Source organism: Pelophylax lessonae (assembly GCF_965119305.1).
Source record: "Pelophylax lessonae genome assembly, chromosome: 1".
Classification (NCBI taxonomy): domain Eukaryota; kingdom Metazoa; phylum Chordata; class Amphibia; order Anura; family Ranidae; genus Pelophylax; species Pelophylax lessonae.
Window position 1 is genome coordinate 87,595,087 of NC_138768.1, and position 27,112 is coordinate 87,622,198.

Consider the following 27,112-nt stretch of genomic DNA (forward strand, 5'->3'; position numbering starts at 1 on the left):
TGCGCAGTAGGGGATCGGCTGTGAAGCCGTAAGGCTTCACTGCCAGTTTCCCTTACAGGCCATGGCGGCAGCAGCACTCGAGAGCTGATGGAAATATTTGCTGGAGTGTGGTTATCGCTGGATTTTAGGTCAGGTAAGTGTCCTAATATTAAAAGTCAGCAGCTACAGTATGTGTAGCTGCTGACTTTTAATTTGTCTGTGGGGGGGGGCTCCACTTTAACCATTTGCCGACTGCCACACAACTATATACTGCGGCAGTCAGCCTCTCCTGGGCAAAGTGACGTATGGGTAAGTCACTCGCCCACGAGCCTGTATGGGACGAGCATGCGCCGCCGCCAGCGCGCTCCCGCTCGTTCCCTGCCTTCCCCGCGCGTGTGACCGGTGGCTCTGATGTCCGCCGGCCACTCGCGATCTCGCTCAGGAGAGGGAGAAAGACAGACGGCTGATGTAAACACAAGCCGTCTGTCATTCTCCCTTAGATCATCACTGAGGCTATGCGATCCTGCTATGTAGGATCATATGTCTCTGTGATGATCTAACAAGCCACGCCCCCTGACAGTTAGAATCAAGCCCCTAGGGACACACTTAACCCCTTGATCACCAATAAAGTTAACCCCTTCCCTCCCAGTGTAATTTTTACAGTAACAGTGCATATTTATAGTACTGATTACTGTAGTAATGTCACTGGTACTCCCAAAAGTGTCAAAAATGTCAGTCAAGGGTCCGATCTGTCCGTCGCAATGTCACAGTCCCGCAAAAAAAAAAAAATCGCAGATCGCCTAGATAAAAAAAAAAACATTACTAGTTTAAAAAAAAAATAAATAAATAAAAATGACATCTTTCCCGTAGTTAGTAAATGCAATAACTTTTGCGCAAACCAATCAAAATACGCTTATTGCAATTTTTTTTTATCAAAAATATGTAGCAGAAAACAAATTGGCCTAAAATGTAAAAAAATTTTGATTTTTACTTTTTTTTTTTTGATAATTTCATATAAAAAAAATGTGAAAAATATGTTTTTTTTTTTAAATTGACACTCTTTTTTTGTTTATAGCGCAAAAAGTAAAAATCGCGCAGGTGATCAAATACTACCAAAAGAAAGCTCTGTTTGTGGGAAAAAAAGGACATCAATTTTATTTGGGTATAGCGTTGCACGACCGCGCAATTGTCCGTTACAGTCACGCAGTGCCGAATCGCAAAATAGGGCCTGGTCATTGAGCAGCCAAATCCTCCGGGGCTTAAGTGGTTAAGAGATAAAATTATTATTCTGCCACTTTACAAAACTCTGGTTTGGTTGCATCTTTAAGTATGCCATCCAGATGTAGTCACCAATTCTCAGGAAGGATGTGCTTGTACTGCAGAGAATCTAGAAAAGGGCAACAAAGCTAATAAGGGGGCTGGAGGACCTCAGTTACAGGGAATGACTACAAACATTAAAGCATAACTCCACTGGGCCTGCATCCCTTTAGATGTGTTCTTATTGGGAGTATCTCACCAAAAATGACATTTTTGTTGCGGGTATGCCAGAAATCAGACTTGTATCTTAGTGCAGCCTTCTGGGAAAATTGGTGAGCCAATCACACAAGCAGGAAATGATGTTTCTGGGGGTGTGGTCAGTATACATTCTGTGTACAGAACAGCTCCAGGTAGCCATATTGCATTGCATTTTCAGAAAATAACAACAGCTGCAGATTGAAAAGGAAAGGTCATTTTTAATAATATTTAATTACAATATGGTTTGTGTCGCAATTGTATACTCTATATTGTTTTTTCTTTAGTTGCTATTTTTTTCCCCCACGAATGTGGAGTTATCCTTTAAACCTTTTCTCCCAGGAGCCTGCATTCACTATATCTGGTCTCCCAAAGTATACAGAACATGGAAATGCAGAAGTTTTAGTAAATATAACCTGCTAAATACCTTTTCTCATCAGCAGTATATAGCAGTCTTGTGACTTCTATCAGTGTCTGGCCGAGCATTGGTTAAAGGCTTGTAGGAGGAGTTTTCATTCTCCTCTGACTGTCCTATGAGGCTGCATGACCCCTGACTTTCTATTTCCAGACAAAATTTCGTACCCTGACTTTCTGTCTGGTCAGTGCTGATTGGCCCTGTGCTGATCACATGCACCCCCCCCCCCAAAAAAAAAAACTCTCTAGCAATACACACCAAACTGAGCATGTGCAGAGTGACACCAAGGCTCTGTTCTATCAGGAGATGGATTTGGGAAAGTAAAAGAAGGGGAGGATCAGGGGAGACAGGATTAAACAGCCTTTTTACACTATGCGCAGGATGAACCCCTTAGGTTCTACAGTGAGTATAACAAGCATGCTTTTCTGCATATACAGACTGATTTTACTGTTGTGGGTTTAGTAACACTTTAAGAGCTGATATGATCTCAATATACAGATGTTTAAATGGGGACTGTATCATTAGGAAAAGGACTATTTACCCTAAGGTCTCTAAAGAAGACATATGCCCTCACAAGGAAGTTGGGTGAGAGGCAGTTCAATCTTAAACTGCACAAGCTGTTCTCTACTGTTAGATCAGTAAGGATGTGGAACTCCCTTCCACAGTTGGTGGAGTCAGCGAGGAGTGTAGATATATTCTAAAAACTTTTAGATGTTTTTTTTAGTGAACACAATATACAGGAATATGGAAAACAGTAGTCACACATACACACTCTCAGATTGAACTGGATGGATTAGTGTCTTTATTCACCCTTACCACCTATGTAACTATGATATTAAAGCGGAACTAAACACCTGAATATACTCACCTCCACCTTCCAGCGATGTGGCGATCACATCCCTCACCGGCTGCTGTTATCTTCTCCCTGTGTGTTGGGTTTTCAGCCTCTTGCCTGGCCAGTAGGGAATGACATCCCCCTGTGTATGCTCATACAACTGTAAGTGTAAGCGGGCAGGCAGGTGTGTATTATTGCATTTTGGTGGCTCAAGTGAAACATGCCTAGAGCATTTATGTCCATAAACAAGGAAGCCTACATTTGCGTGCACGTGACGTCAGGAGGCCATTGTGTCACACATTTTTGTGTGACTGTTGATAACAATGTAAACAAACTTTATAGTTATCAATTAGTTGGTGACAAAAGTTGATTACTGAGTAGCCAGTGCCATCCAGGGTAGACCATCCTCTATATTCTGTTCTATATAATTATGTTAACAGTGGATGAAGAGCCATAGGTTGTAAGATTGCCAGAATGTTTGTTACATGTATATACACTATATTGTCAAAAGTATTGGGACGCCTGCCTTTACACACATGAACTTTAACCACTTAAGCCCTGGAAGATTTTACCCCCTTCCTGACCAGGGCCTATTTTGCGATTCGGCACTGCGTGACTTTAACGGGCAATTGCGCGGTCGTGCGACGCTGTACCTAAACTAATTTGACGTCATTTTTTTCCCACAAACAGAGCTTTCTTTTGGTGGTATATGATCACCTGTGCGATTTATTGATCATGCGCTATAAACAAAAAAAAAAACGTCAATTTTGCAAAAATAACAATATGTTTCACATTTTTTATATGAAATTCCCCCCCCAAAAAAATATAAAAATCTAAATTTTTTAACATTGTAGGCCAATTTGTTTTATGCTACATATGTTTGGTAAAAAAAAATCGCAAAAGGCGTATTTTGATTGGTTTGCGCAAAATTTATTGCGTTTACTAACTAAGGGAAAGATTTTTGTCATTTTTGTTGTTGTTTTTTTTTTTAACGCGTAATGTGAGTGATCAAGGGGTTAAATGTAAGCCTAGGGGAGTGATTCTAACTGTTGGGGCGTGGCTTGTGAAATGACCATAGAGACATGTGCTCCTATATAGAAGCATCACAGGGGCTCTATGATCATTCCAGGGAGAAGAATGGTCGGCTGTGTTTACAACAGCTGACCGTTCTTCTCTCTCAGCGGGGAACGATCGTGGGTGTCAGGCGTCAGTCGGAGCCTGCTGCATCGTCTTCCCCGCTGATGAGCGGGGGCAGGAGCCCACCGCCGGCGGCATGTGCTCGCCCCCTAGCCTCCTGCACGCGACTGACGTATAGTTACAGCGGTTCGCGCAGGAGTGGCTACCTGCCGCAGTATAACTGCAGCAGGCGATCGTAAAGCGGTTAAAAAGGGTCTAGCGGACCCAAAATGGCTCTTAGAGTCACAATTGGATGCTTCTCCAGTAACCCAGGAAACCATAGAGGAACTATGTTCCTTGACTTCCTCTCCAATTGCAGTGCTGCTGCAGAGAGTGCCATCTACAGTGGAGAAAGTAGAGTGCTCCTGTCTACACATGGACACACCCCTTGCTACCAATCTGACAGCTGCATGAGTGTGGGTGTACAGCTCCAACTGTAGACAGCGTTAGTTCGGGGGCCATGCACTTGCATGGCTGTCATAATGGGAGCAGCATCTGTGTCTATGCAGCTGCTGTATCCCAATCGACATTAATAAGACTGCCTATACGGGATGCACAGAACACATTGTGCACCCCCATGGGAGCAAACATGGCCCTCACACGGTGGTGCGCACATGAACTTTAATGGCATCTTAGTCTCAGTCTGATCACATTTTTTTTCAATTACAAGGAATTTGCAATAACAATACAGCATGACAGGTCCTCTTTATGAAGAAACCTGGAGTCTAAAAGACCCCAAATCTCTCCTCTACCCATAAAAGCAAAAGATAAAAAAAAAAAAAAAACATTTTGCTTTAGGGCCAGTTCACACCAAAGAAAGGCAGTCCAGATGCATTCCAAATGCTTTTCTGCATGCGCGTTTTTGATGCGTTCCAGTGCATTTTTTATGTGTTTTTGGTGCACTTTTGATGTGTTTTTCCCCCCTCTCTTTTCATAAACTTAAATAAGGACATGTGTGTTCCAGTGCATTTTTGGTGAATTTAGGTGCATTCCAGTGCGTTTTTGATGCATTTTACAGCATTCAGTACAGTCCAATGCAGGAAAAATGCAGCATGTTCTACTTTTGGAACTGGAATGCACTGAAACTGCAAGCACTGGTGTGAACTATGCCATTAAAAACCATACAACCTACTTTCCATGAGTCTTTGATGCAGAAAAAAACGCACTGGTCTCTATGTGGTATGGACTGCCCCTTAAAGGAGAAGTCCACAATAATACTAATATCTCTACATGTCCAGACATCCATGATCTAAGACTAACCTATCTAGCCCTGTAAAGAAGAAATTGCTATACATACCATTTCTGAAGCCGCTCCAGTTCAGTCTCCAGCAGCAGAAGCTGTGAAATGAATGGGAAGTGACGTCACCCGTAGACTTATTATGGGGCTGCCCCCGCCTCCACAACAAAGCCCTGACAGCTCAGGGACTGGATCAGATCGACTTCAAAAAAAGTATGTATGCCGATTTCCTCTTTACAGGGTTAGGTTAGTGTTAGATCGTGTCTGTAGATGTTGAGATTTTAGTGTTAGGATAGACAGCCTTTAAGAAGAAAAAAAAAATCCATGTTGGCCTGAGAAGTGACGTCATGACATCGCCCTGGTCCTCCCAAGGACATAGAGATAAGCGGCCATCTTGCCATCGCTTATCTCAAGCCACCCCCCGCGCTGGATATTTCCCAGGCTCAGTTTTCAGTAACGTAAGCCAGGGAACCACGGGGAAGAGGTAGGGGCACTCCTCCAGCTGATTCTAAAACTGATCTTGTGGTGAATCTGCTGTGGTTATCACTTTCATCTGAAAGTCCGGCACCTAAGGGAAAAGAAAATACCGGGGTTATGGCAGACATCTCACAGACACCCGCGAGCGCAAGGCGATATTCCGGCAGGGCTGAGGACAGCAGTGTGAGAGGCGAGCTCAGCTGTCATGACTGAGAACGGAGCCGCTATTTAGGGCCGGCTCACAGGCGGAGTTATATCAAGTGCACTCCGCCTGTGGGAGGAGGAGTCATAAAGAGGAAGCAAGCGGCTCTGCTCTCTACTGCAGCCATGTGCTTCCTCTGTATGACTCCTCCTCTCACAGGCAAAGTGCACTTGATATCACTTCTCCAGTGAGCCGGTACTATGGAGGAAATGGGGGCTCCATTCTCACAGTCTTGACAGCTGAGCTTTGACACTGCCGTCCTCAGCCCTGCCGGGATATCCACAGCCTACCACAGAGACCGGCACCACAGAGACCGGCACCACAGAGACAGGGCCGGTGCTTCCACTAGGCAAACTAGGAAGCCAGGAGTCGGCACTCTCTCTCCTTTATTAATGATCCTTGTGAGCTGAGGGGAGGGGCGGCAGTGGGGGAGGAAGAAGGGACAGAGGAAGATGCCAGGTGTCTGGGGCAGTGGCGAAACTACCAAGCCTTGGCTTTGCGGGGGCCCCAGAAGGCAGGAAGGGAGCCCACCGGAGTGCTGCCTGCATGATGATCCTCTTCAGCTGGAGCTGAGCGGCCTAAACCCGGGGCAGGAAGTGATTCTCTGCACTGAGCTGGTGGGCAGTCGTCATTTCCCTGGGTCGTTATTAAGCAGGGAGCGGAGGAGAGCTGAACCTGAGCCGGAGCTCGGCGCTGGAGGGCGACACCTTTACTGGAGCAGAAGCAACGAGGCACCGGAATGGTCTGAGGAGGTTGGTGATGAAGGATGTGCGGAGCTCTCTGACTGCTGCTTCTTACTCCACCAGGAGCCTGTTGGAGATGTGGTGAGCACTGTGGTCCAGAAGAGGAGTGTTCTGGGAAAAGGAATCACAGTGAAGAAGAGGAGAGTGCAGGCCACTCTCTTCATACCGCCCAGTGAGTGTCCCCAGAACAGGGGATCCGGGTCCCTGGGTGTGACATGGAGGATCCCTGGTTTGAAAGGGAATTGGGGTCACCAGGTGTGCCATGGGGAATCAGAGTCCCCAGCTGTGACATGGGGGATAGGGGTCACCGGGTGTAACAGGGGTTCGGGGTCACCAGGTGTGCCATGAGGAATTTGGGTCCCTGGGTGTGCCAAGGGGGATTGAGGTCCCCAGGTGTGACATGGAGGAACATCAGGGTCCCCAGGTGTGACATGGAGGAACATCAGGGTCCCCAGGTGTGACATGGAAAAACATCAGGGTCTCTCCAGGTATGACATGGAGGAACATCAGGGGCCCCTGGGGTGACATATAGGAACATTGGGGTCACTGGGCATGACAGCATGACATGGAGGAATATTGGGGTCCCAGAATGTGACATGGAAAAACATCAGGGTCCCTGGGTGTGACATAGATGGACATCAGGGTCCCCAGGTGTGACAAGGAGGAATATGGGAGTTACTGGGTACGACAGCATAACATGGAGGAACCATCAGATCAGGGTCACTGGGTTGGACATAGAGAAGTTTTTAACCCCTTTCCTTTTTATTTATTTTTTTGGGGGGGCGCAAGTAGCTGGTCTTGCCTAGGGCGTAAAATAGTCTAGCACCAGCCCTGCACAGAGACCAGCATACCACAGAGACCATGTCACCACAGAGCCCAGTATACCATAGAGCCCAGTATACCACAGAGACCGGCACCACAGGGCCCAGTATACCACAGAGACAGGCACCACAGAGACCGGCACCACAGAGCCCCGCACCACAGAGACCAGTAAAACAGAGCTCAGCATACCACAGAGCTCAGCATACCACAGAGCTCAGCATACCACAGAGCCCAGCACCACAGAGCCCCGTATACCACAGAGCCCAGCACCACAGAGCCCAGTATACCACAGAGCCCAGCACCACAGAGCCCAGTATACCACAGAGCCCAGCATACCACAGAGACCAGCATACCCTAGAGCCCAGCATACCACAAAGACCGGCACCACAGAGACTGGCATACCCCAGAGACCAGCATACCCCAGAGACCAGCATACCACAGAGCCCAGCACCACAGAGCCTAGCATACCACAGAGCCCAGCATACCACAGAGCCCGGCATACTACAGAGACCGGCACCACAGAGCCCAGCACACCACAGAGCCCAGCATACCACAACAGAGCCCAGCGTGCACGGGGGGGGGGGGAGCACGGCGGCGCGGAATGCCCCCTCCCTGAAATGACTTTGCCACTTCCCTGAAATGAATTTTTGCAGGCTGGGATGTCTGTTATGGCATTTAGCTACAGATATAACCCCAGTATTTAATGTCAAACAAATGACGTATTTTCCAAGTTAGGCAGCTGGCAACTGGTTAAAAACACTTGTATATGCCTTTTTTTTTTTTTTACAGCTTTGTGGATGAAGCCTAAACCGGAACATATAGGCTCCATTCACACTTGTGCAACTTGCCATGCGACTTTGGACATGAAAAGTCATAGCTTGTTCTTTTCAATGTCACCCATTCAGATCGGCGCGACTGAAAGTCACAGTAATTTTGAAAAAGTGCCTGCGCTTGTTTGGTATGACTATTGATACAACTTAGGTCTATTGAGTGTAAAGTCAGATCAAAGTTGCATCAAAATTGTGCTCTAAAGTCACATTGGAAAGTGTGTGACTTTGGCGTTGCACTAGTGTGAATAAAGCCACAGTTCTGTAATGTCTGAGGTAAACACCAATGTACTGTGTGAGGTAAACACAACAGAGGGGTGCACTGCAATATGTTTCCCCTCACCCCTGCCATGATATCACATGTAATATTTATTATCCATACTGGCTACAAACGCTCATGTCATGACAGGACAAGAAATGATATTGCTTTGATAAAAATGAAGGTTCCATTTTATTAGTAATGTTCTGACAAGAAGCATGGGAGCCTCTTGAGGGGAGTTTATTACAGGCCGGGACTGGACTGACTATAACCGTGTCACATATCCCGGGCCTGCAGTGTGTGTACACTTCATACTGACAATTACTGACTTCTGGAAAGGTCCCCAAATCTCTGTGACAGAGCGTAGATTCTTAGACCGCCATACCATGAATGAAGACATGAATCAAGAAATGAAGAGACACTCTTCTGTCAATCTTGATAAACTTCTGGAGGAATATTCACACATCGAGAAGGTAAATCTGTGACTGGGCCCAAGATTTGTCCCTGCTAATTCCAACATTGTTGGAAAGGAGATAATAGGAACAATTCTTATCCAGGATTAAAGCTCCATAAGAATTTACATTTTAGATAAGGAGGAAAAGAGTTAGCATTTTGTCAGGATCTGTTTTGCCTCTGTGACTCCATTTGAGGGGATTTTCCCTCCTTTCTTCGGTTTTTACCAGATAAGGAAGGCACGAAAAGGGGTAAAACCTTTGTCAGGAGTTCCAAGGCCTTGTTTACATGAGCGTACTACAGTGTTCACCCATGCGAGGGCCGTGTTTACCCACATGGGGGTGCACAGGTGTTTCGTGCATGGGATTGGGGGTCGCACATTCAAACCCAACTAACATACTTAAATATAGAATAAATAAAAAAGACATACAACCAATTGGTATTTAAAATGGCCGTGGCACCTTTATTGGTTTAAAATTCATCAAAATTCAAATTTATTAAAAAACATAAAAAATATTATTAAAATATATAAATATTAAAACTTCAAAATCACTCAGTCATAGAACTCGAGCATTAAAAAAATGAAATTTATTAACCACTTTATCCACTTAAGCCCCGGAGGATTTTACCCCCTTCCTGACCAGGGCCTATTTTGCAATTTGACACTGCGTGAATTTAACGGACAATTGCGCGGTCGTGCGACGATGTACATAAACAAATTTGACGTCCTTTTTTCCAACAAACAGAGCTTTCTTTTGGTGGTATTTGATCACCTGTGCGATTTTTTGATCATGCGCTATAAACCAAAAAAGAGCGTAAATTTTGCTAAAATAACAATATTTTTCACATTTTTTTATATGAATTTCCCCAAAAGAAATCTACATTTTTTAACATTTTAGGCCAATTTTTTTTTTTTTACCATATGTTTGGTAAAAAAAAAAAAAATCGCAAAAAGCGTATTTTGATTGGTTTGCGCAAAAGTTATTGCGTTTACTAACAAAGGGAAAGATTTTTGTCATTTTTGTTGTTTGTTTTTTTTAACGCGTAATGACGGCGATCTGCAATTTTTTTAGCGGGACTGCGACATTGGGGCGGACAGATCAGACCCTTGACTGACATTTTTGACACTTTTGGGGGTACCAGTGACATTACTACAGTAATCAGTGCTATATATATATGCACTGTTACTGTAAAAATTACACTGGCAGTGAAGGGGTTAACTTTTTTTTGAGAGGGAGGGGTTAAGTGTCCTAGGGGCGTGTTTCTAACTGTGATTGGCTGTGGCTTGATGTGTAAGAACAGTGATCAACGGTCCTACATAGCAGAACCGTTTGATCACCATTCTTACACAGGGGAGAATGACAGGCGGCTTTGTTTACATTAGCCGCCTGCCTTTCTCCCGGTGTAACCGACGATCGCGAGTGGCCGGCGGACATCGGGTCAGCCGGGCACACACGCGGAAGAGTGCCTCCGGTGGCGCGCGCTCGCTCCCTAGAGCCTCACAGGCTAGCGACGTAGTCCTACGTCGCTTTGCCTGTGAGGGGCTGACCGCCGCAGTAAATAGTCGTGCAGCGGACGGCAAGTGGTTAAGACCCGGCCTATTTTTGACACTTGGTGTTTACAAGCTAAAATATGTTTTTTTTTTCCCTAGAAAACTACTTAGTACCACCAAACATTATATATATATTTTTTTTAGCAGAGACCCTAGAGAATAAAATGGAGATCGTTGCAATATTTTTTATCACACCGTATTTGCGCAGTGGTCTTCCAAACGCAATTTTTTTGGAAAAAAATTCACTTTTTTGAATTTATGAAGTTAGCCCAATTTTTTTTCCCATAATATGAAAGATAATGTTACACCAAGTAAATAGATACCCAACCTGTCATGCTTCAAAATTGTGCACACTCGCAGAATGCAGACAAACTTTGGTACTTAAAAATCCCATAGGCTACACTTTAAAAAATTCTACAGGTTACCAGCTCAGAGTTACAGAGGAGTTCTAGAGCTCAAATTATTGCTCTCGCTCTAACGATCGTGGCAATACCTCACATGTGTGGTTTGAACACCGTTTACATATGTGGGTGGGACTTCCGTATGCGTTCACTTCTGCGTGGGGACAGGGCGCTTTAATCTTTTTTCCTATTTATTTTATTTATTATTTTTTATATACCATTACATGGTTTAAAAAAAAAAAAAATGTGATCATTTTTATTCCTATTACAAGGAATGTAAACATCCCTTGTAATAGAAATAAGCACGACAGGTCCTCCTTATTGTGAGATCTGCAAAGAAAAAAGATAGCCCTAATGGGACTTTATATAAGGTGAATACAATAGTCACTAGGAGTAAAAAAGTAGATTTTATTGTAAAATACAATGCATAATATGTGTGCATGACCACAAGCATTATTGCAAGACATGTAAGGCAGATTGAACACATTGAAGAAGTAACAACATTGCAGCATATTGAACATAATAACAGCATATCAACATCAATGTAACATGACGATAAATAATCTGTAATGGAAACTCTACGCGTTTCGTGGGTCATTACGCCCACTCATCAGGAGTATATAGATAAATCTGTATGAAAATAATGAAATAAGATGTCAATGTCCACTATGCATTATTTGGCCAGTAAATATGGAATTGCAAAAAATGAATAAAAATAAGAAATGTGTGTAGCCCAAATGGGGAAACCACACTTACTTCTGGCTAAATCAGACTGGAAAACACTACCATAGAGTCTGATCCGGGAGCTGAAGGGGCAAGGATATGCTGCACCACGGCGGAGAGCCAGGAGAGGAGACATATGTGGTTAGAAAAGGTGAATCAAGGTGGATGAAGTGACACTGGCTGGAAATATATAAATATGTATGAATAAATGAGTATATCGGTACATTTACATAAATGAATCAATCAGTATATCATAATATAGAGGTATGTACTGTATCACGAAGTGATACCACAAAGAAAGAAGTATTTATATATGGAAAATGTATTCCAACAAAACCAGTGTCAGAATCAAAAAAAGGGGAGAAAGCAGGCAATAAAAGAAAAGAAGCTTATGACCCAAGAAAAAGTGCTGATCTCTGTGCATCTAATGAACCAAGAAAATGACCAAAATACTAGATCACAAGAGAAAAGGTGGGAAGAGTAATACACATACATATTTATATATTTCCAGCCAGTGTCACTTCATCCACCTTGATTCACCTTTTCTAACCACATATGTCTCCTCTCCTGGCTCTCCGCCGTGGTGCAGCATATCCTTGCCCCTTCAGCTCCCGGATCAGACGAATATACCCCCACTCTATGGTAGTGTTTTCCAGTCTGATTTAGCCAGAAGTAAGTGTGGTTTCCCCATTTGGGCTACACACATTTCTTATTTTTATTCATTTTTTGCAATTCCATATTTACTGGCCAAATAATGCATAGTGGACATTGACATCTTATTTCATTATTTTCATACAGATTTATCTATATACTCCTGATGAGTGGGCGTAATGACCCACGAAACGCGTAGAGTTTCCATTACAGATTATTTATCGTCATGTTACATTGATGTTGATATGCTGTTATTATGTTCAATATGCTGCAATGTTGTTACTTCTTCAATGTGTTCAATCTGCCTTACATGTCTTGCAATAATGCTTGTGGTCATGCACACATACTATGCATTGTATTTTACAATAAAATCTACTTTTTTACTCCTAGTGACTATTGTATTCACCTCATATAAAGTCCCATTAGGGCTATCTTTTTTCTTTGCAAATATTAGGGATGGAGGTGTTTACAATTGCAAGTGTTAGACCATCCCCTCTTGATTATTGTGAGATCTGGGGGTCAAAAAAAAAAAAAAAAATCGCCCCTTTAAACCGGTTGCTAGGCAAAGACGTTTGACGTCGCTCCGGTCCTCCAAGACCATAGAGTCGAGTGAGGGCCATCTTGACCTCACTTGACCTCCTGTCTCAGAGGATTCGGGACTGGATTGTTTTCCCCGCTGCCGGCGGATCCGGTAAGCAGGGAAAACAGCCGGGACAAGACAGGAGGGGGAAGACACCTCTTCCGCTGCACCGTAAGGGTGATCCTGCAGCAAATCCGCCGCTGGGACCACCCTTATCTGAAAGCTGACCGCCCGCTGTTTAAAAAAATACTGGGGTTGTGGCAGCTATCTTCTGCCACAACCCCGGTATTTAGCTTTAAACGACCGACGTAAATAGACGTTAGGCGGTCGGTAAGTGGTTAAGCAGAGTCCTTCCTTGATCCAAGGGTGACAAAACCACATAAATGGTTCCATGACAGGGAGGAAGGGAGGGAAGCTCGCCCAGCCGTACAGAGACAATTGTGAAAAATTCCTGTCATAATTGGGGCTTATAAATGAGGGGATTCAAAAAGCGTGTTTCCCGCCTCAAGTCCCTGTGATAGGCCACTTGAGGCCTTAAAGCCATAAGCACCTAATACATTTTTTTTTTTTAATAAAAACTGCGGGCATAATCCCATGTCGCCGTCCCTTAGGCCGTGCCCACTTGTCATTCTCATGCAGGCAGTCCCAATCGTGTCAATTGGGAGACAAAGGTTGCATGGACACAGTCGCTGCTCCCAATCTGATATCCATGTGGGTGTGGGTGCGTGGCTTCGAATGCACATTGTCTGCGATTAGAGCAGTGTGTCTGCACCCATGCGGATGTCAAAGTGGGAGCAGTGGCTGTGTCTGTGCCACTTTTGCCTCCCAAATGGCATGAAAGGAACTGCCTGTACAGGAGTGCAGAGATCACCTGTACACCTCCATGCAGGTAAACACAGCCCTTGCACGCGTTTACGCTGTAGTATGCTCGTGAAGGCCTAAGGCCCCTTTCTGGGTTTTTTTGCGGATCTGAACGGATGCCTCATGTATTTCTATGGGGCATCGGATGTCAGTGGAGACATGTCCGCTGACATCCGATCCGTCAAATATGGAGTGATGGAAACCCTATTTTCCATCCGTCCATCGGATCGGATCGGATCGGATGGGATTGGATGATAACAGACAGACGGTCTGTTCCCATCCGATTACCCCATAGAGAACAGCGGGACCTGACGGCTGTGTCTCGATCCGCCGATCCCCCGCTGAGAAAAACGGAGTCCGCCTGACGGACTCCCTGTGTGAAAGGGGCCTAACTCTTCCACAATACAAGCGTGATTTCTTTTTGTCTGTGACCCCATTGTAAGGATTTTGTATCACTTCCTGTCCTGGCAAAAAACTCACAAGTGAAGCTGGGTATCCACCACTAGTAGATTTTTATTCGTAATTTGTCACCTAAAGAGCTTGTGCCCACATGTGCTTTCCTGTTCCCATAATCTGCATTCAAGTCGCTCTTCAGAGAGCATTTGACAGAAGGTGAGGAGGCGTAGTATTACCGCCCCCCCCCCCCCACCTGCTTCACCCCCTTAACCCCTTATTAGCAGACCACAGCTGCATGCATTGCAGGGCGCTTGTAGAGCGACCCCATTCACTTGAATGTGTCTCGCTCAGCGGGCGCCTCTCCTACCAAAAGCAACAGGGGGTAAAATTACCACTGCGGCAGCGAAGCAAAGCATCACAGCATTGGCATGTGTAGACCCCCGGGCTCTACCTCTGCAGCTAAGAGGAAAAAGGTTGGGGGGAGGGGGTATAAACACAGCTCAGCATGGGGCTTTACCGCCCCTCAACTGCTAGTGTGAATGAGCCCCAACAGCAAATATTTAAATATGTTAGCCAATTCATAAGCACACAGATAAATATATAAAGCAAATGGAAATTCATATACAGAGCTAAAGAATCCATAAATAAATTCAAACACATAATAAGTGCATCCGAACCAGTATTAGGGTGACCGGAGCCATATCCAAATTTGTGGAAATTTATATATGTGGAAAAATAAAAAATATCTAAATTCTATAATGCATAGAGGAACTCCTATAACCGAAGCAATAATAAAGTGACAAGTGCTATGTCTAAAAGTGGTTTCTCCCCTAAAAAGATAAGTGACAAGTGTATAAATATTGCTGCATTCATGCAATATGCGGGGGTCTCCACTCGTGCTCCCCCTATACTCCCACCGGCCACTTTATTAGGTACACCTGTTCAGTTGCTTGGTAACACAAATTGCTAATCAGCCAATCACATGGTAGCAACTCAATACATTTAGGCATCTAGACGTGGTGAAGATGACTTGCTGAGTCAAACCAAGCATCAGAATGGGGAGGAAAGAGGATTTAAGTAACTTTGAACGCGGCATGGTTGTTGGTGCCAGACACGCTGGTCTAAATATTTCAAAAACTGCTGATCTACTGGGATTTTCACACACAATCATCTCTAGGATTTACAGAGAACGGTCCGAAAAAGAGAAAATATCCAGTGAGGGCAGTTGTGTGGAGAAAAATGCCTTGTTGATGTCAGAGGTCAGAGGGGAATAGGTAGACTGGTTCCAGATGATAGAAAGGCAACAGTAACTCAAATAACCACTCATTACAACCAAGGTATGCAGAATACCATCTCTGAACAAACAAACTGACAGAACAGCGGTCTGCCATGTTTACAATGGCAGACCATCGTTCTTTCTCCATGGAGAGTGATTGCGGGTGCCCGGCAGCAATCGCGGTCAGTTTCAGTTTTCTAGACAACTGCTTAGAAGATCACATGGTGCTGATTGTTGGGGCAAGGTCAGGTGAGTCTGGGCATTTAAAACCTCTGAGATTGACATCACCTGGTCTTCCCAGACGATGATTGAGAACAATCCATGACACTGGCAGGTCTCAGCCTTGCAAAGGGGGCAGTGCATGCTATAAATTCTGCAGGGTGCCCAAACTTTTGCAGACACCATTTTTTTGTTTTCTGTCATTTTGAAAGTGTCAATGATGGAAATAAAATCGAACTTTTGTTGACATATTATAAGAGTGTCTAATCTGTAATTTGATGCCTTTTGGAGATTTTTCCATCTTTCCTTGGCTTCTTTATGCACATTAATACCTGGGGTGCACATTTACCTGGGGTGCCCAAACTTTTGATCCCCACTGTATATGCAGCGGCTGGGCGGCAAGTGCTAAAAGAGAATTATACAAAAAAAAAAGAAAAAATTGCTAAACCCACTTTTTTTTTTACCACTACTATTCCTTTATATTGGCTTTTGACATTTACAGATGCAGCAATTTAGAAATTGGATGAAAGGTTTAGGACTGGGAATACTTTTTGAAAGATAAAATGTGCATGTTATATACAACTATATAGATCAGACCAAAATGAGGGATAAATGAGGAGGAAAGAGGGACAGAAGGACTTTGTTCCAAATCAGGGACAGTCCCTCAAAATCAGGAACAGGTGGGAGCTATGGTATTCTGTGAGGCAGGCCTCTGTACTACACATTTGATAGTAGATTTGTACAATCAGATTATAAAGTGTTTGTTTAGCCTTACTGACAGCCAGGGCCATATGCAACCCAAGGCGGCCATTCCCCTTCTCTGTGGCAAAGATGGCCGCCCTTGGCAGTAGCCTGTATGTGAAGCTGAGCCTGTTAAAGGTGCCAGTTAAGTGTCACTGAGCAGAATTTCCTGCGGGGCCGCTGCATCCGTCACACAGGGGGCTGCGCCATGCTAATACTGAAGCTGCACTTTTCATATACTCCATGCCACTGAAAAGGCTCAGCTGCTGCGTATGCCTGTGTGATGGACCCAGCAGCGTTTTATACAGTAGTACTCTCATGGGATTGCAATGCTGGAGATGGGATGATGCAAGCAGGGCATCAGAGGCACAGTGCGGAAATTACTGACGGCACATGGCATTATGCCGTGAAAAGGTGCCATAATTAAAGAGAACATCGCTCAATATCTGCAAAACAGCAAAGGTTAGGCTGAACATAAAAACAGCACCATGCACATTGTTTCAGAGTGATTTAACCACTTAAGCCCCGAAAGATTTTACCCCCTTCCTGACCAGGGCCTATTTTGCGATTCGGCACTGCGTGATTTTAACGGACAATTGCGCACTCGTGCGACGCTGTACCTAAACAAATTTTGCGTCCTTTTTTTCCCACAAACAGAGCTTTCTTTTGGTGGTATTTGATCACCTGTGCGATTTTTTGATCATGCTCTATAAACAAAAAAAGAGCGTCAATTTTGCAAAAATAACAATATTTTTCACATTTTTTTATATGAAATTCCCCAAAAAAATGTAAAAATCAAAATTTTTTAACATTTTAGGCCAATTTTTTTTTTAACCATATGTTTGGTAAAAAAAATAGCAAAAAGCGTATTTTGATTGGTTTGCGCAAAAGTTATCGCGTTTACTAACAGAGGGAAAGTTTTTTGTGTTTTTTTTTTTTTTAGCGCGTAATGGCGGCGATCTGCGATTTTTTTTTTTTTGCGGGACTGCGACATTGGGGCAGACGGATCAGACCCTTGACTGACATTTTTGACACTTTTGGGGGTACCAGTGACATTTCTACAGTAATCAGTGCTATACATATGCACTGTTACTGTAAAAATGACACTGGCAGTGAAGGAGTTAACTGCATTGGAGAGGGAGGGGTTAAGTGTGTCCTGGGGGCGTGCTTCTAACTGTGATTGGCTGTGGCTTGATGTGTAAGAACAGTGATCAACGGTCCTACATAGTAGAACCGTTTGATCATCATTCTTACACAGGGGAGAATGACAGGTGGCTTTGTTTACATTAGCTGCCTGCCTTTCTCCAGCTGTCACGGACGATCGCGAGTGCCCGGCGGATAATATTCGTGCGGCAGTCGGCAAGTGGTTAAAGAGGAAAGTCACAATGGAGAGTTTACTACCACCCAGCCCCTGCTGGCAGCAAAAAAAAAAAAACATGTTCTGAGCTGCCCCTAACAGTTCTGCCACTCTACTTATTTTTCTTACATCGCAGGACACAGAGCAGGTTCTAAACTATGACTACCTGGGTTATGCGCCACCTATAGGTGAATGGACACTGACACAAACAGACAGGAAGTCCTCCTCTATATAATCCCTCCATTACAGGAAGTACCTCAGATTTTTGTCTGAAGGTGATGGCCACTTATGTGTAACTCTCTGAATAATGCTACCAGATTCTCAATAGTTCGAGAAGGGATCAGGAGATTGGTGTTGTCCAGATCCAATCCTACAGTTGTGACGTTGCGGCTGAGCTTAATGCGTTTTTCTGGCGCATTTTGCGTTTTTTTAAACCCACGTTTTTAATGCAATTTTGCATGCAGTTTTCATGTCTTTTGTCTTTTTTTTCTCTTTAACACACTGTGTATGCTAAGGAGCAGGTCGGGAAGCCAGCCACCACATCCTTAACTACTGATGAGTCATCAGCTGTCAGCGGGATTCCCCGATGATAGCTAAATGTAAATAAAAGAATTGCCAGGGGGGGGGGGGGAAATTGGGAAAAAATTGACTTGGGGTCCCCCCCTAACCCTTACCAGGCCCTTTGGGTCACGTATGGATTTGGAGGGGAACCCCACGCAAAAATGTATAAAAAAAAGTGTCCCCCCCCCCCAAAATCCGTACCAGACCATTATCTGAGCATGCAGGTCAGGAAAGGGAGGGGACGAGCGAGCGGCCCCCCTCTCCTGTACCCAACCAGGCCACATGGGGGGGTTCTTTGTCTGTGCCATGTTGATGGGGACAAGTCCCTCTTTCCCACAACTCTGGGCTGTGGTTGTGGGGATCTGCGGGCAGGGGGCCCCAAGATCCCGGCCCTCCCATGTGAATGAGTATAGGGGAACATAGTACCCCTACCCATTAACCAAAAAAGTGTAAAAGAGACTAAAGACATTACAAGAGTTGTTGATAGGTCCTTTATTTAAAAAAAAAAAAAAAATGTCCCCCCGATGTAGATCCATCGTCAATCTTGACGTCTACCACACAGCTGGACCCAAAAGAAGAAAAAAAAATGAGCTTGCGAGGAACGCTCCTGCGGTCTGCCTGCTCCGCCGTGGGACATTTCTTAAATAGCTAAGGGGTGGGGCCACCCAGAGACATCACCTGGTGACACCACCCCCCCCCCCCCGTGATGTTGCCGGCTCAGCATGCACCAGTCGATGATGTGGAGTGGAGCTTTTTCTTTTTTTCAGGTCTGGCGGTGGTGGCGGGCATCGTGATTGGCGATGGATCTACATCTAGGGACATTGTTTTTTCTTTTTTACTAATGGACTTGTCGAAAACTCTTTACTATTGTACTATGTGCCCCATATCCATTTACATGAGGGGTGGATGGGATCTAGGGACCCCCTTGTTAAAGGGGGCTTCCAGATTCTGATAAGCCCCCCCCCGCCCGCAGACCCCCACAACCACAGCCCAGAGTTGTGGGGAAGAGACCCATGTCCCCATCAACATGGGAAAAAGGTGCTCTTCGGGTGGGTAAAGCCCCCCCCCCCGCCCCAAAGCAACCCCACCAAGTTGATGGCATGTGGCCTGGTATGGATCAGGAGGGGGCGCTCGCTCATCCCCTCCCTTTCCTGACCTGCCAGGCTGCATGCTCGGATAAGGGTCTAAGGGTCAAAATCCATACCAGACCCAAAAAGCCTGGTATAGATTGAGGGGGGGGGGCCCCATGTCTTTTTTGCGGATTTTTTTTTATTGCTGGCAATTCTTGTTTTTACATTGAGCTGTCAGCGGGAAAGCCCGCTTACAGCTGATGACTCATTGGTTGTTAAGGACATAGCGTCCGGCTACCCGACCCACTCCTTAGCAACCAGCTATACACTGTTTGGTAAAGAGAAAAACGCATTAAAAACACAACATATGGATTTTTTGGTGCAGGTCCATTGAAGTTTATTACATGCAAAACGCAATCTGCTGCAGGTAAAATAATCTCTGACCCTTTTCAAAAATGCACCAGCTGAAAAATGCATAGATGTAAACGTGTACCATAGGCAACCATGGTGACTGAATAAAAACGCATAAGTGTGAATGTAGGGTTAGATGGATGGTATCTGATCCCCGCTATGATAAGATTGGAACAAATAAGCGGGGATTGCATAATGCTTCTATTCAGCGCTGTACCTGCGTATATAGAACCCTGTGCAGTAATGACTGACCAAGGAGTTTCCAGGGGTGCTGTAAGGGTCTAGGGCAGGGACCCCAAGAAAGGGGGGATTAAGTCCCTGAGGGTCTACCTAAACTTTGCCCGCCGTGATGGGTGAAGGTTGGATCTTGGTCTTCCCAGACAGATCCTACAGTTTTGGGTTGAGGTGCCTGGGACCTCTAAACCCAAACATCCAGTTCCAGTCAATGAAGAAGTGTAATTTGGGAAAAAGGAAGGACAGATATATTTAACATATAAGGAAGAATGTGAAAAGGGAGTGTGGGCTTTAAACACATTTTTGTGGCCCTTTAATTTAGCCGAGGGAAAAAATCAAGTACAGAAACAAGTTCAAAGTGGGAACCTTCTGCAGCTGTTCAATGGAAACTGATGCAGCTGTGTTTTGTAATACACATATTAATGTCCTGAGAGCACTAAGCAGCATTATATATTAGCACATACAAATGACTATACAAAACAAGCCATTATTCTGTAAAATAATTACCCATCGTGTTCAGTGTGTTTCGTACAATTGCATTGTTTGTATCTGTACAGAAATTTGCAGAGGTTAATGGAAAGAATAACCTACTGGAGATTCAGCTGGAGCGATTAAATAGATTGTGGAAAATAATCCAGACAAAAGAACAGAGCTCTGCACAAGGTATGAAAAAGATGCCAAACGGTTGTTTTTTTATCGCACGGTGTTATCATAAAGGGCTCTGCCAAACTTAAAGAGAAAGACCACCGATGCACATATGGAGGTTACACCTTTGTCCCTGAGTGCACAGGGCCCTAAACACCACTACCACTCCATAGGGCATTTAGCCTTGTCCTGCCACAGTCTTCCATAGCCTTTGACAGGCTGCCTTCAGCACGGATGCTGCCCCTGTCTCTCATGGATGCACTAAAATGCCAGCAGAGACACACTGCTTCTATAGCAGTGGTCCCCAACCTTTTGGACCTCACAGACCACTAAACTCACAATTTTGAATCCTGTTGACCACTAACATGAATTTTACATGCCTTATACCAGTGATGGCGAACCTTGGCACCCCAGAAGTTTTGGAACTACATTTCCCATGATGCTCAACTACACTGCAGAGCACATGAGCATCATGGGAAATGTAGTTCCAAAACATCTGGAGTGCCAAGGTTCGCCATCACTGCCTTATACACACAATGCTCCATCTCTCTTCTGCCCCCCCTCCCCGGGATCACACTACTGCTTTATACTCACAATGCTCCCGTTCTCTGCCCTCCTCCCCCTGGATCACACTGCTGCCTTATACACACTATGCTTCGCCTCTTTCCCACTTCCCCTGAATCACACTGATGCCTTTTACACACTACGCTTCGCCTCTCTGCCCCCCCCCCCACACACACACACACATTTTGCATCACACTGTGACCTTACACAGACTCGTCATTGGATCTCACCTTCTTATCCAGCAATGTGCTCATGCTCCGTGCTCCCTCCCACAGTCTGATCAGCTCTGCCATTGGAAGCCTCCTCCTTCACCTCCCAGTCTCTGCACTACTCCAGGCACCTCCCTCTGAGTTCCCAGGAGCCGGAACCACAGAGGAGGCATTGAGTGTCTTTGCACGCTGACAGTATTGACTGTCAGCGCGCATTGAGAACAACACTGGAAACAACATTGGGGCAGTAAACATTAGCCACAATGTTGATATGTGGCAGAAACCCTGGGGACCTCCAAAATTTTCTCATGGACCATCCACGGACCACTGTTTGGTGACCGCTGTTCTAAAGGACACTGTTTGCAAGGATCTAAGTGCTTTCAAAGAGGTTGTAAACTCGTTTTAATGTTTTTTTTTTTTTTTTACAACCTGAAAGACAAAGACATAATGAGCTAGTATGCATCGCATATCAGCTCCCACAAGGGGCAATGGCACACAAGATTACAAACAGTTTATAGCAAAGTTCATTTACAGTAGAGTTAGGAGGAGAGCCCTGTACCTAGATGAAGGGTGTCTCAGAATACAGCATCCCCAAACTGGGGGATGTGACTGTGAGTAGTCCCAAAGTCCTCTTGCACCTTCAAGGGGGAAACAAGACAGTAAAAGCATTGCAACTACATCCTGAGTGCTGCAGGTCCAACACAGGCAATGCAGGTGACCATTTCTCCAGTAATGGATTTTATTCTTTGCTAGCTTCCCAACAAGCTATATTTATGGATACTTTTCATGATACCCTTTCACCAGGGCTGGGCAGCCATTTAATCCCAATGACTCCTAAAGTCAGAGCTAACACTCCACCTATGGTGACATAGAGTAGGAAGGTCTACCCTACAGCGCCAACTGGAGTAAGTGAAAGAAGGAAAACCTGAATCCTGGAAGAACTTGAACTTCTCTTGTTCAATATATTATATTTAAAGCAAACAAATGGTACAAAATCAATGACTCTCAATGCTCAATGACAAAAGCCATGAAGTATATAAAACTCTGGTCCGACCCCATCTGGAGTATTCTGTCCAGTTCTGGTCGCCAGTCCTCAGGAGGGATGTGTTGGAGCTGGAGAGAGTCCAGAGAAGGGCAACTAAACTGATTAGGGGATTGAAGGACCTTAATTATGAAGAGCGTCTGCAATCGCTTGATTTATTCTCCCTGGAGAAGAGACTCCTGAGAGGGGACATAATAGCAATTTATAAATATCTCAATGGTGATCTCAGCATAGAAAAAAAGCTATTCAGTCGAAAGGATTGCATGAGGACTAGAGGGCATACAATGCGAGTAGAGGAGAGGCATTTTAACCTCAGGCAACGTGGGGGGCTCTTTACTGTTAGGGCTACAAGATTGTGGAATTCTCTACTACAAGAGGTGGTTTCTGCGGGAAGTATGGTGGCTTCACAAAAGACTCTTAGACATACATCTCAAGGATCAGAACATTCAGGGGTATGAGAGATGATTACGGCCACATACACAGGTTGAACTGATGGACTATTATCTTTATTCAACCTCATATACTATGTAACTTTGTAACTATGACACTTGAACAGAGTAAATAATATATCAGGAAAGTAAAAACATTGCTGAGACAACCTGATCAGATGGTAGAGCAAGTGGGTATATCCTTCAAGCTGTAAGAGGGTAACCATTGTTTAAACTCATCAAGCCACTGAGATTAGTAATAAGAACAAGTAAAGGAGAAGTTGGAAAAGGAAAAGGGAGGGAAATAGCAGGGGTTCCCAGGGATTGCTGCATGCAATGAAAGAAAAAGGGGCATTTTATATGCCCCCCTTTTTCTCATGGGATAAGTGGCAGGTCATAATATTTTCAGTCAGGTTTAGGCGGGAAGATAGCAGGTAGAAGTTACCTCAGGTAACCTGCCTGGAGATATTATAATTAAGGGTGGAGTTTAGGCAGCTGTTAGTTGATAGGTCAATTAGGAGGAAAGTGGGAAGGCACCTCAGGAATTTTCTAGAATATCCTAGTAGGCTATATAAGAAGCTGGCATTACCTGAGGGGCTCATTCACCTCACAGCACTCAAGATTGAAGTTTCAGTGTCCCTGTTCTGAGGATGAGTTTGCTCCGCCAAGTAATTGAAAGGGCTGGAGAGGAAGGTGGAGAGGAGTGGGTGAGGAGATGTCTGAGTTTACCTCGGGAATGTCTGCCTTTACCTTTATTGGACCCGGGCTCAGGAGTTTCCCAGACCGCAGCCTTGAATACCCTGTCACCTCCATTACCGCCAGTAGATGTCGCTCCGGTGGTAGAAGAATCTCCTGTAATTGTGGACGTCACCTCCGGAGGGAGAGGGAAGAGGAAGCGGACCCCGAGGCGGCGTCATTCTCCATCGCCGGTGAGGTCATATCCGGCTGTCAGGGCCGGGCGAGGCCTAGTTCATGGACGTGGGGAGCAGCGAGCGGTGGACGCGGAGAGACCGGGCCCCAGCAGCGGTAGAAGATCCGTAGGACTGCGGGAGAGTGCCTCAGAGTCGGCACAGCGGCCAGTCAGAGGAGGAGCAGCGGAAGAAGAGGATCGTGAGGTGGAGAACCGAATGGGAGGTCGCTCCATTCCGGTCATCGGGACAGCGCCGGGCGGAGAAGGACAACAGATTTCAGGACAGGGTGAGTCTGCTGCTATGCCTGTCCTGTCAGGTATCATGGAGCTATTAGCTAAGCTGACTAGGGATGTTGGTGAGTTACAAGCTAGACAAGGTCCTGCAATTAGTGACGCTTGGGCGCCATCTGGTGGCGTAAATAGTAACTGCAGTCAGGCTGAACAAGGATTTTCAGTGATTTCTTCTGAAGCTGGTATTTCATCTTCTATTGCTTTAGCTAGATCCCAAAATATCCCGGAAACACGCCTGAAGGAAGCACTTCCCTGCGAGCTGTCTCCGTTGGGATATCATTTGCCATTAGCAATAAAGGAAAAAATATGGAAAGGTGAATTCATGGATTTACTGTCTCTTCTTCCTTCTTCCAAGGAGTTTTTTTTTAAAGCTGATAAGAAAGAGGATAAGGAAGAAGATAGGAGGAGACGTGTATCAAAATCCTTTAATAACTGGCTTCAATTCTTTTGCATATATGCATCAGTTTTGTGTGAGAAGTCTCCAGAAAAAAGCTCTGGTTTATTTCAACATGTGGAAATAATTCTGGAGGCTTACAAAAATTTTAACAGTAGTGCTTGGTTTACTTATGATGAAGCCTTTAGGCAAAAGCTGTCTGTTCATAAGAGCTTGAGGTGGGGTGTAAAAGATATTGGCCTTTGGCTTAATTTATTCCTCCCACAGAAGCCTTCCTTTCCAATAGTAATAGCACCTCCTTTCGTAAAGGTGTGTGCTTCAATTTCAATGAGGGACAGTGCAAATGGGCCACTGCTTGCCGATACAAGCACGAATGCGCTTTTTGCGCAGGAACACATTCAGTGGTCAAATGTTTTAAAAAAAATGGCTAGCACCAATCAACAGCAAGCGGTGGTTCCAAAAGGCTCGGTCCCCTGTGAGATTGGAAAGCATGCAACCGTTCCTCAAAATTTTTCCAGACAGGGAGACAGCTCAAATGCTGTTTGAAGGTTTTAAAGATGGTTTTCTTTTACCTTTCTTTCCAGGTTCTGGGTGCTCAGTTTTTGCAAATTTAAAATCAGTTGACAGGCATTTGGACATTGTGGTCGTTAAATTGGTTAAAGAGCTTAGTGAGGATAGGATGTCTGGTCCTTTCAGTGCCCCTCCTTTTGCAGATTTCAGAATCTCGCCTCTGGGAATTGTGCCCAAAAAAGAACCAGGAGCCTTTCGTTTAATTCACCATCTGTCTTACCCGAAAGGAGAATCTTTAAATGATCAAATTTCTGAAGAATTTTCTTCGGTACATTATGCATCATTTGAAGATGCTATAGTAATTTTGAGGAAGCTAGGGAACGGTGCCCTTCTGGCCAAAGCGGACATACAATCAGCTTTCCGGTTGTTACCTATTCATCCTTCCTGCTTTCCTTCCCTGGGTTTTTGTTTAAATGGTGAATTTTTCTTTGATCGCTGTCTGCCGATGGGTTGTTCCATTTCTTACAGATACTTTGAGGCTTTTGCTTCTTTTTTGCAGTGGGTAGTTTGTTATGTTTCCGGTTCCGGGAATATGATACACTACCTTGACGATTTTTTATTTATGGGAAGACAAGGGATGGAAGATTGCAGGCAACTTTTGGATACTTTTGTTCGGATCTGCAAGGTTTTTGGCGTACCGTTAGCCGTTGAAAAAACTGTGGGCCCCTCCACTTCGGTGGAATTTTTGGGGATGACAATAGACACATGTGCAATGGAATTTCGGTTGCTACCAGCTAAGGTTTTTCGGCTGCGATCCTTGATTATGGCAATAGTGAGAAAGAAAAAAGTTTGCCTACGGGAAATGCAGTCCTTATTGGGTATGCTGGCATTTGCTTCTAGAGTGATGCCTATTGGCAAAGCATTTTCCAGACGCCTTTATAGAGCTATTGCAGGCCTTAAATCACCTTTTTCCCATTTAAGAGTGACTTCAGAACTAAAGGAGGACTTATTAGTCTGGGCACAATTTTTAGTCCATTTCAATGGCAGGACTTTTTTCCAGGAAGATTTTGTTTTAGACAAAGACTTTCTATTATTCACTGATGCAGCTGGATCGGCTGGATTTGCAGCGGTCTGGCGCACGCATTGGTGTGCGGGGGTCTGGCCCCCTAATTGGATAGATAAAGGTCTGGTTAAAAACATTGTCTTGCTGGAACTTTTCCCCATCTTGGTAGCTTTGGAAGTATGGGGGGAGGAGTTTAGGAACAAAAGACTAATGGTAAGAACCGATAATAAGGGTGTGATGTATGCTCTGAATTGTCTGTCATCTAAGTCTCCACCCGTCATTGTCCTTTTGCGTCATTTGGTTTTTAAATGTTTATCTTTAAATGTGTGGTTGAAGGCGACGCATGTGGCAGGAAAGGACAATGACGTGGCGGATGCATTATCTCGTTTACAGATGCAGAAGTTTTTTCAATTGCCTCCGGGAGCAGACCGAGAAGGGGTTTCCTGCCCGCACAGTTTGTGGACTCTGATTTAAGTTTTATTTCTGCTCAGATAAAAAATTCAGTGGCACCATCCACTTGGGCGGGATATCGATCAGCCTGGGCGATGTGGTTGGCTTTTTTGAATAAGATGGGAAAAGAGCAGGATGCTTTTTCCGAAGGTTTGATTTTATTATTTTTAGATGATTTGATGCGAACACAATATTCTTGCGGTCATATTCAGAAAATATTGGCTGGTATATCTTTCTTTTTCAAATTAAATAACTTACCTTCCTGTGCTTCATTTTTTTTCTATTAAGCAGGCGGTGAAGGGATATAGAAAAACTACTTTTAAGAAGGATGGACGTTTGCCCCTTACACCGCAAATTTTGGGCAATTTATGCGAAGTGGCGGATAAGGTTTGCTTCTCCAGTTTTGAGGCACTACTTTTTAAGGCGGCATTTTCTTTAGCATTTTTTGCTGCCTTACGGATTTCTGAATTAGTTGGTATCCAGCAAGATGGGGTACAAATCTCTCCAAGGGAGGCGAGGATTTTTCTTGAGGTTTCTAAAACTGATCAGTTGGGTAAGGGGGTTTGGATTAGAATACATAAGGTCCGGGATTGTTCATATTGTCCAGTTCAGTCTTTGTTTATTTACATCAGTAGA

General features: G+C 44.6%; 1 protein-coding gene across 1 annotated transcript in view; it reads left to right on the plus strand.

The window, feature by feature from the left end:
- Nucleotides 1-8,870: 8,870 nt before the first annotated feature.
- The window catches only part of CCDC152 (coiled-coil domain containing 152), a gene marked incomplete at its 5' end in the record, with an annotated part of 109,499 nt that continues 91,257 nt past the window's right edge, over nucleotides 8,871-27,112 (plus strand). Inside the window, 2 exons of the mRNA XM_082242890.1 lie at nucleotides 8,871-8,957; nucleotides 20,528-20,633. Coding sequence (XP_082099016.1) covers nucleotides 8,871-8,957; nucleotides 20,528-20,633 — 193 coding nt within the window. The remainder of the gene's footprint in view (nucleotides 8,958-20,527; nucleotides 20,634-27,112) is intronic.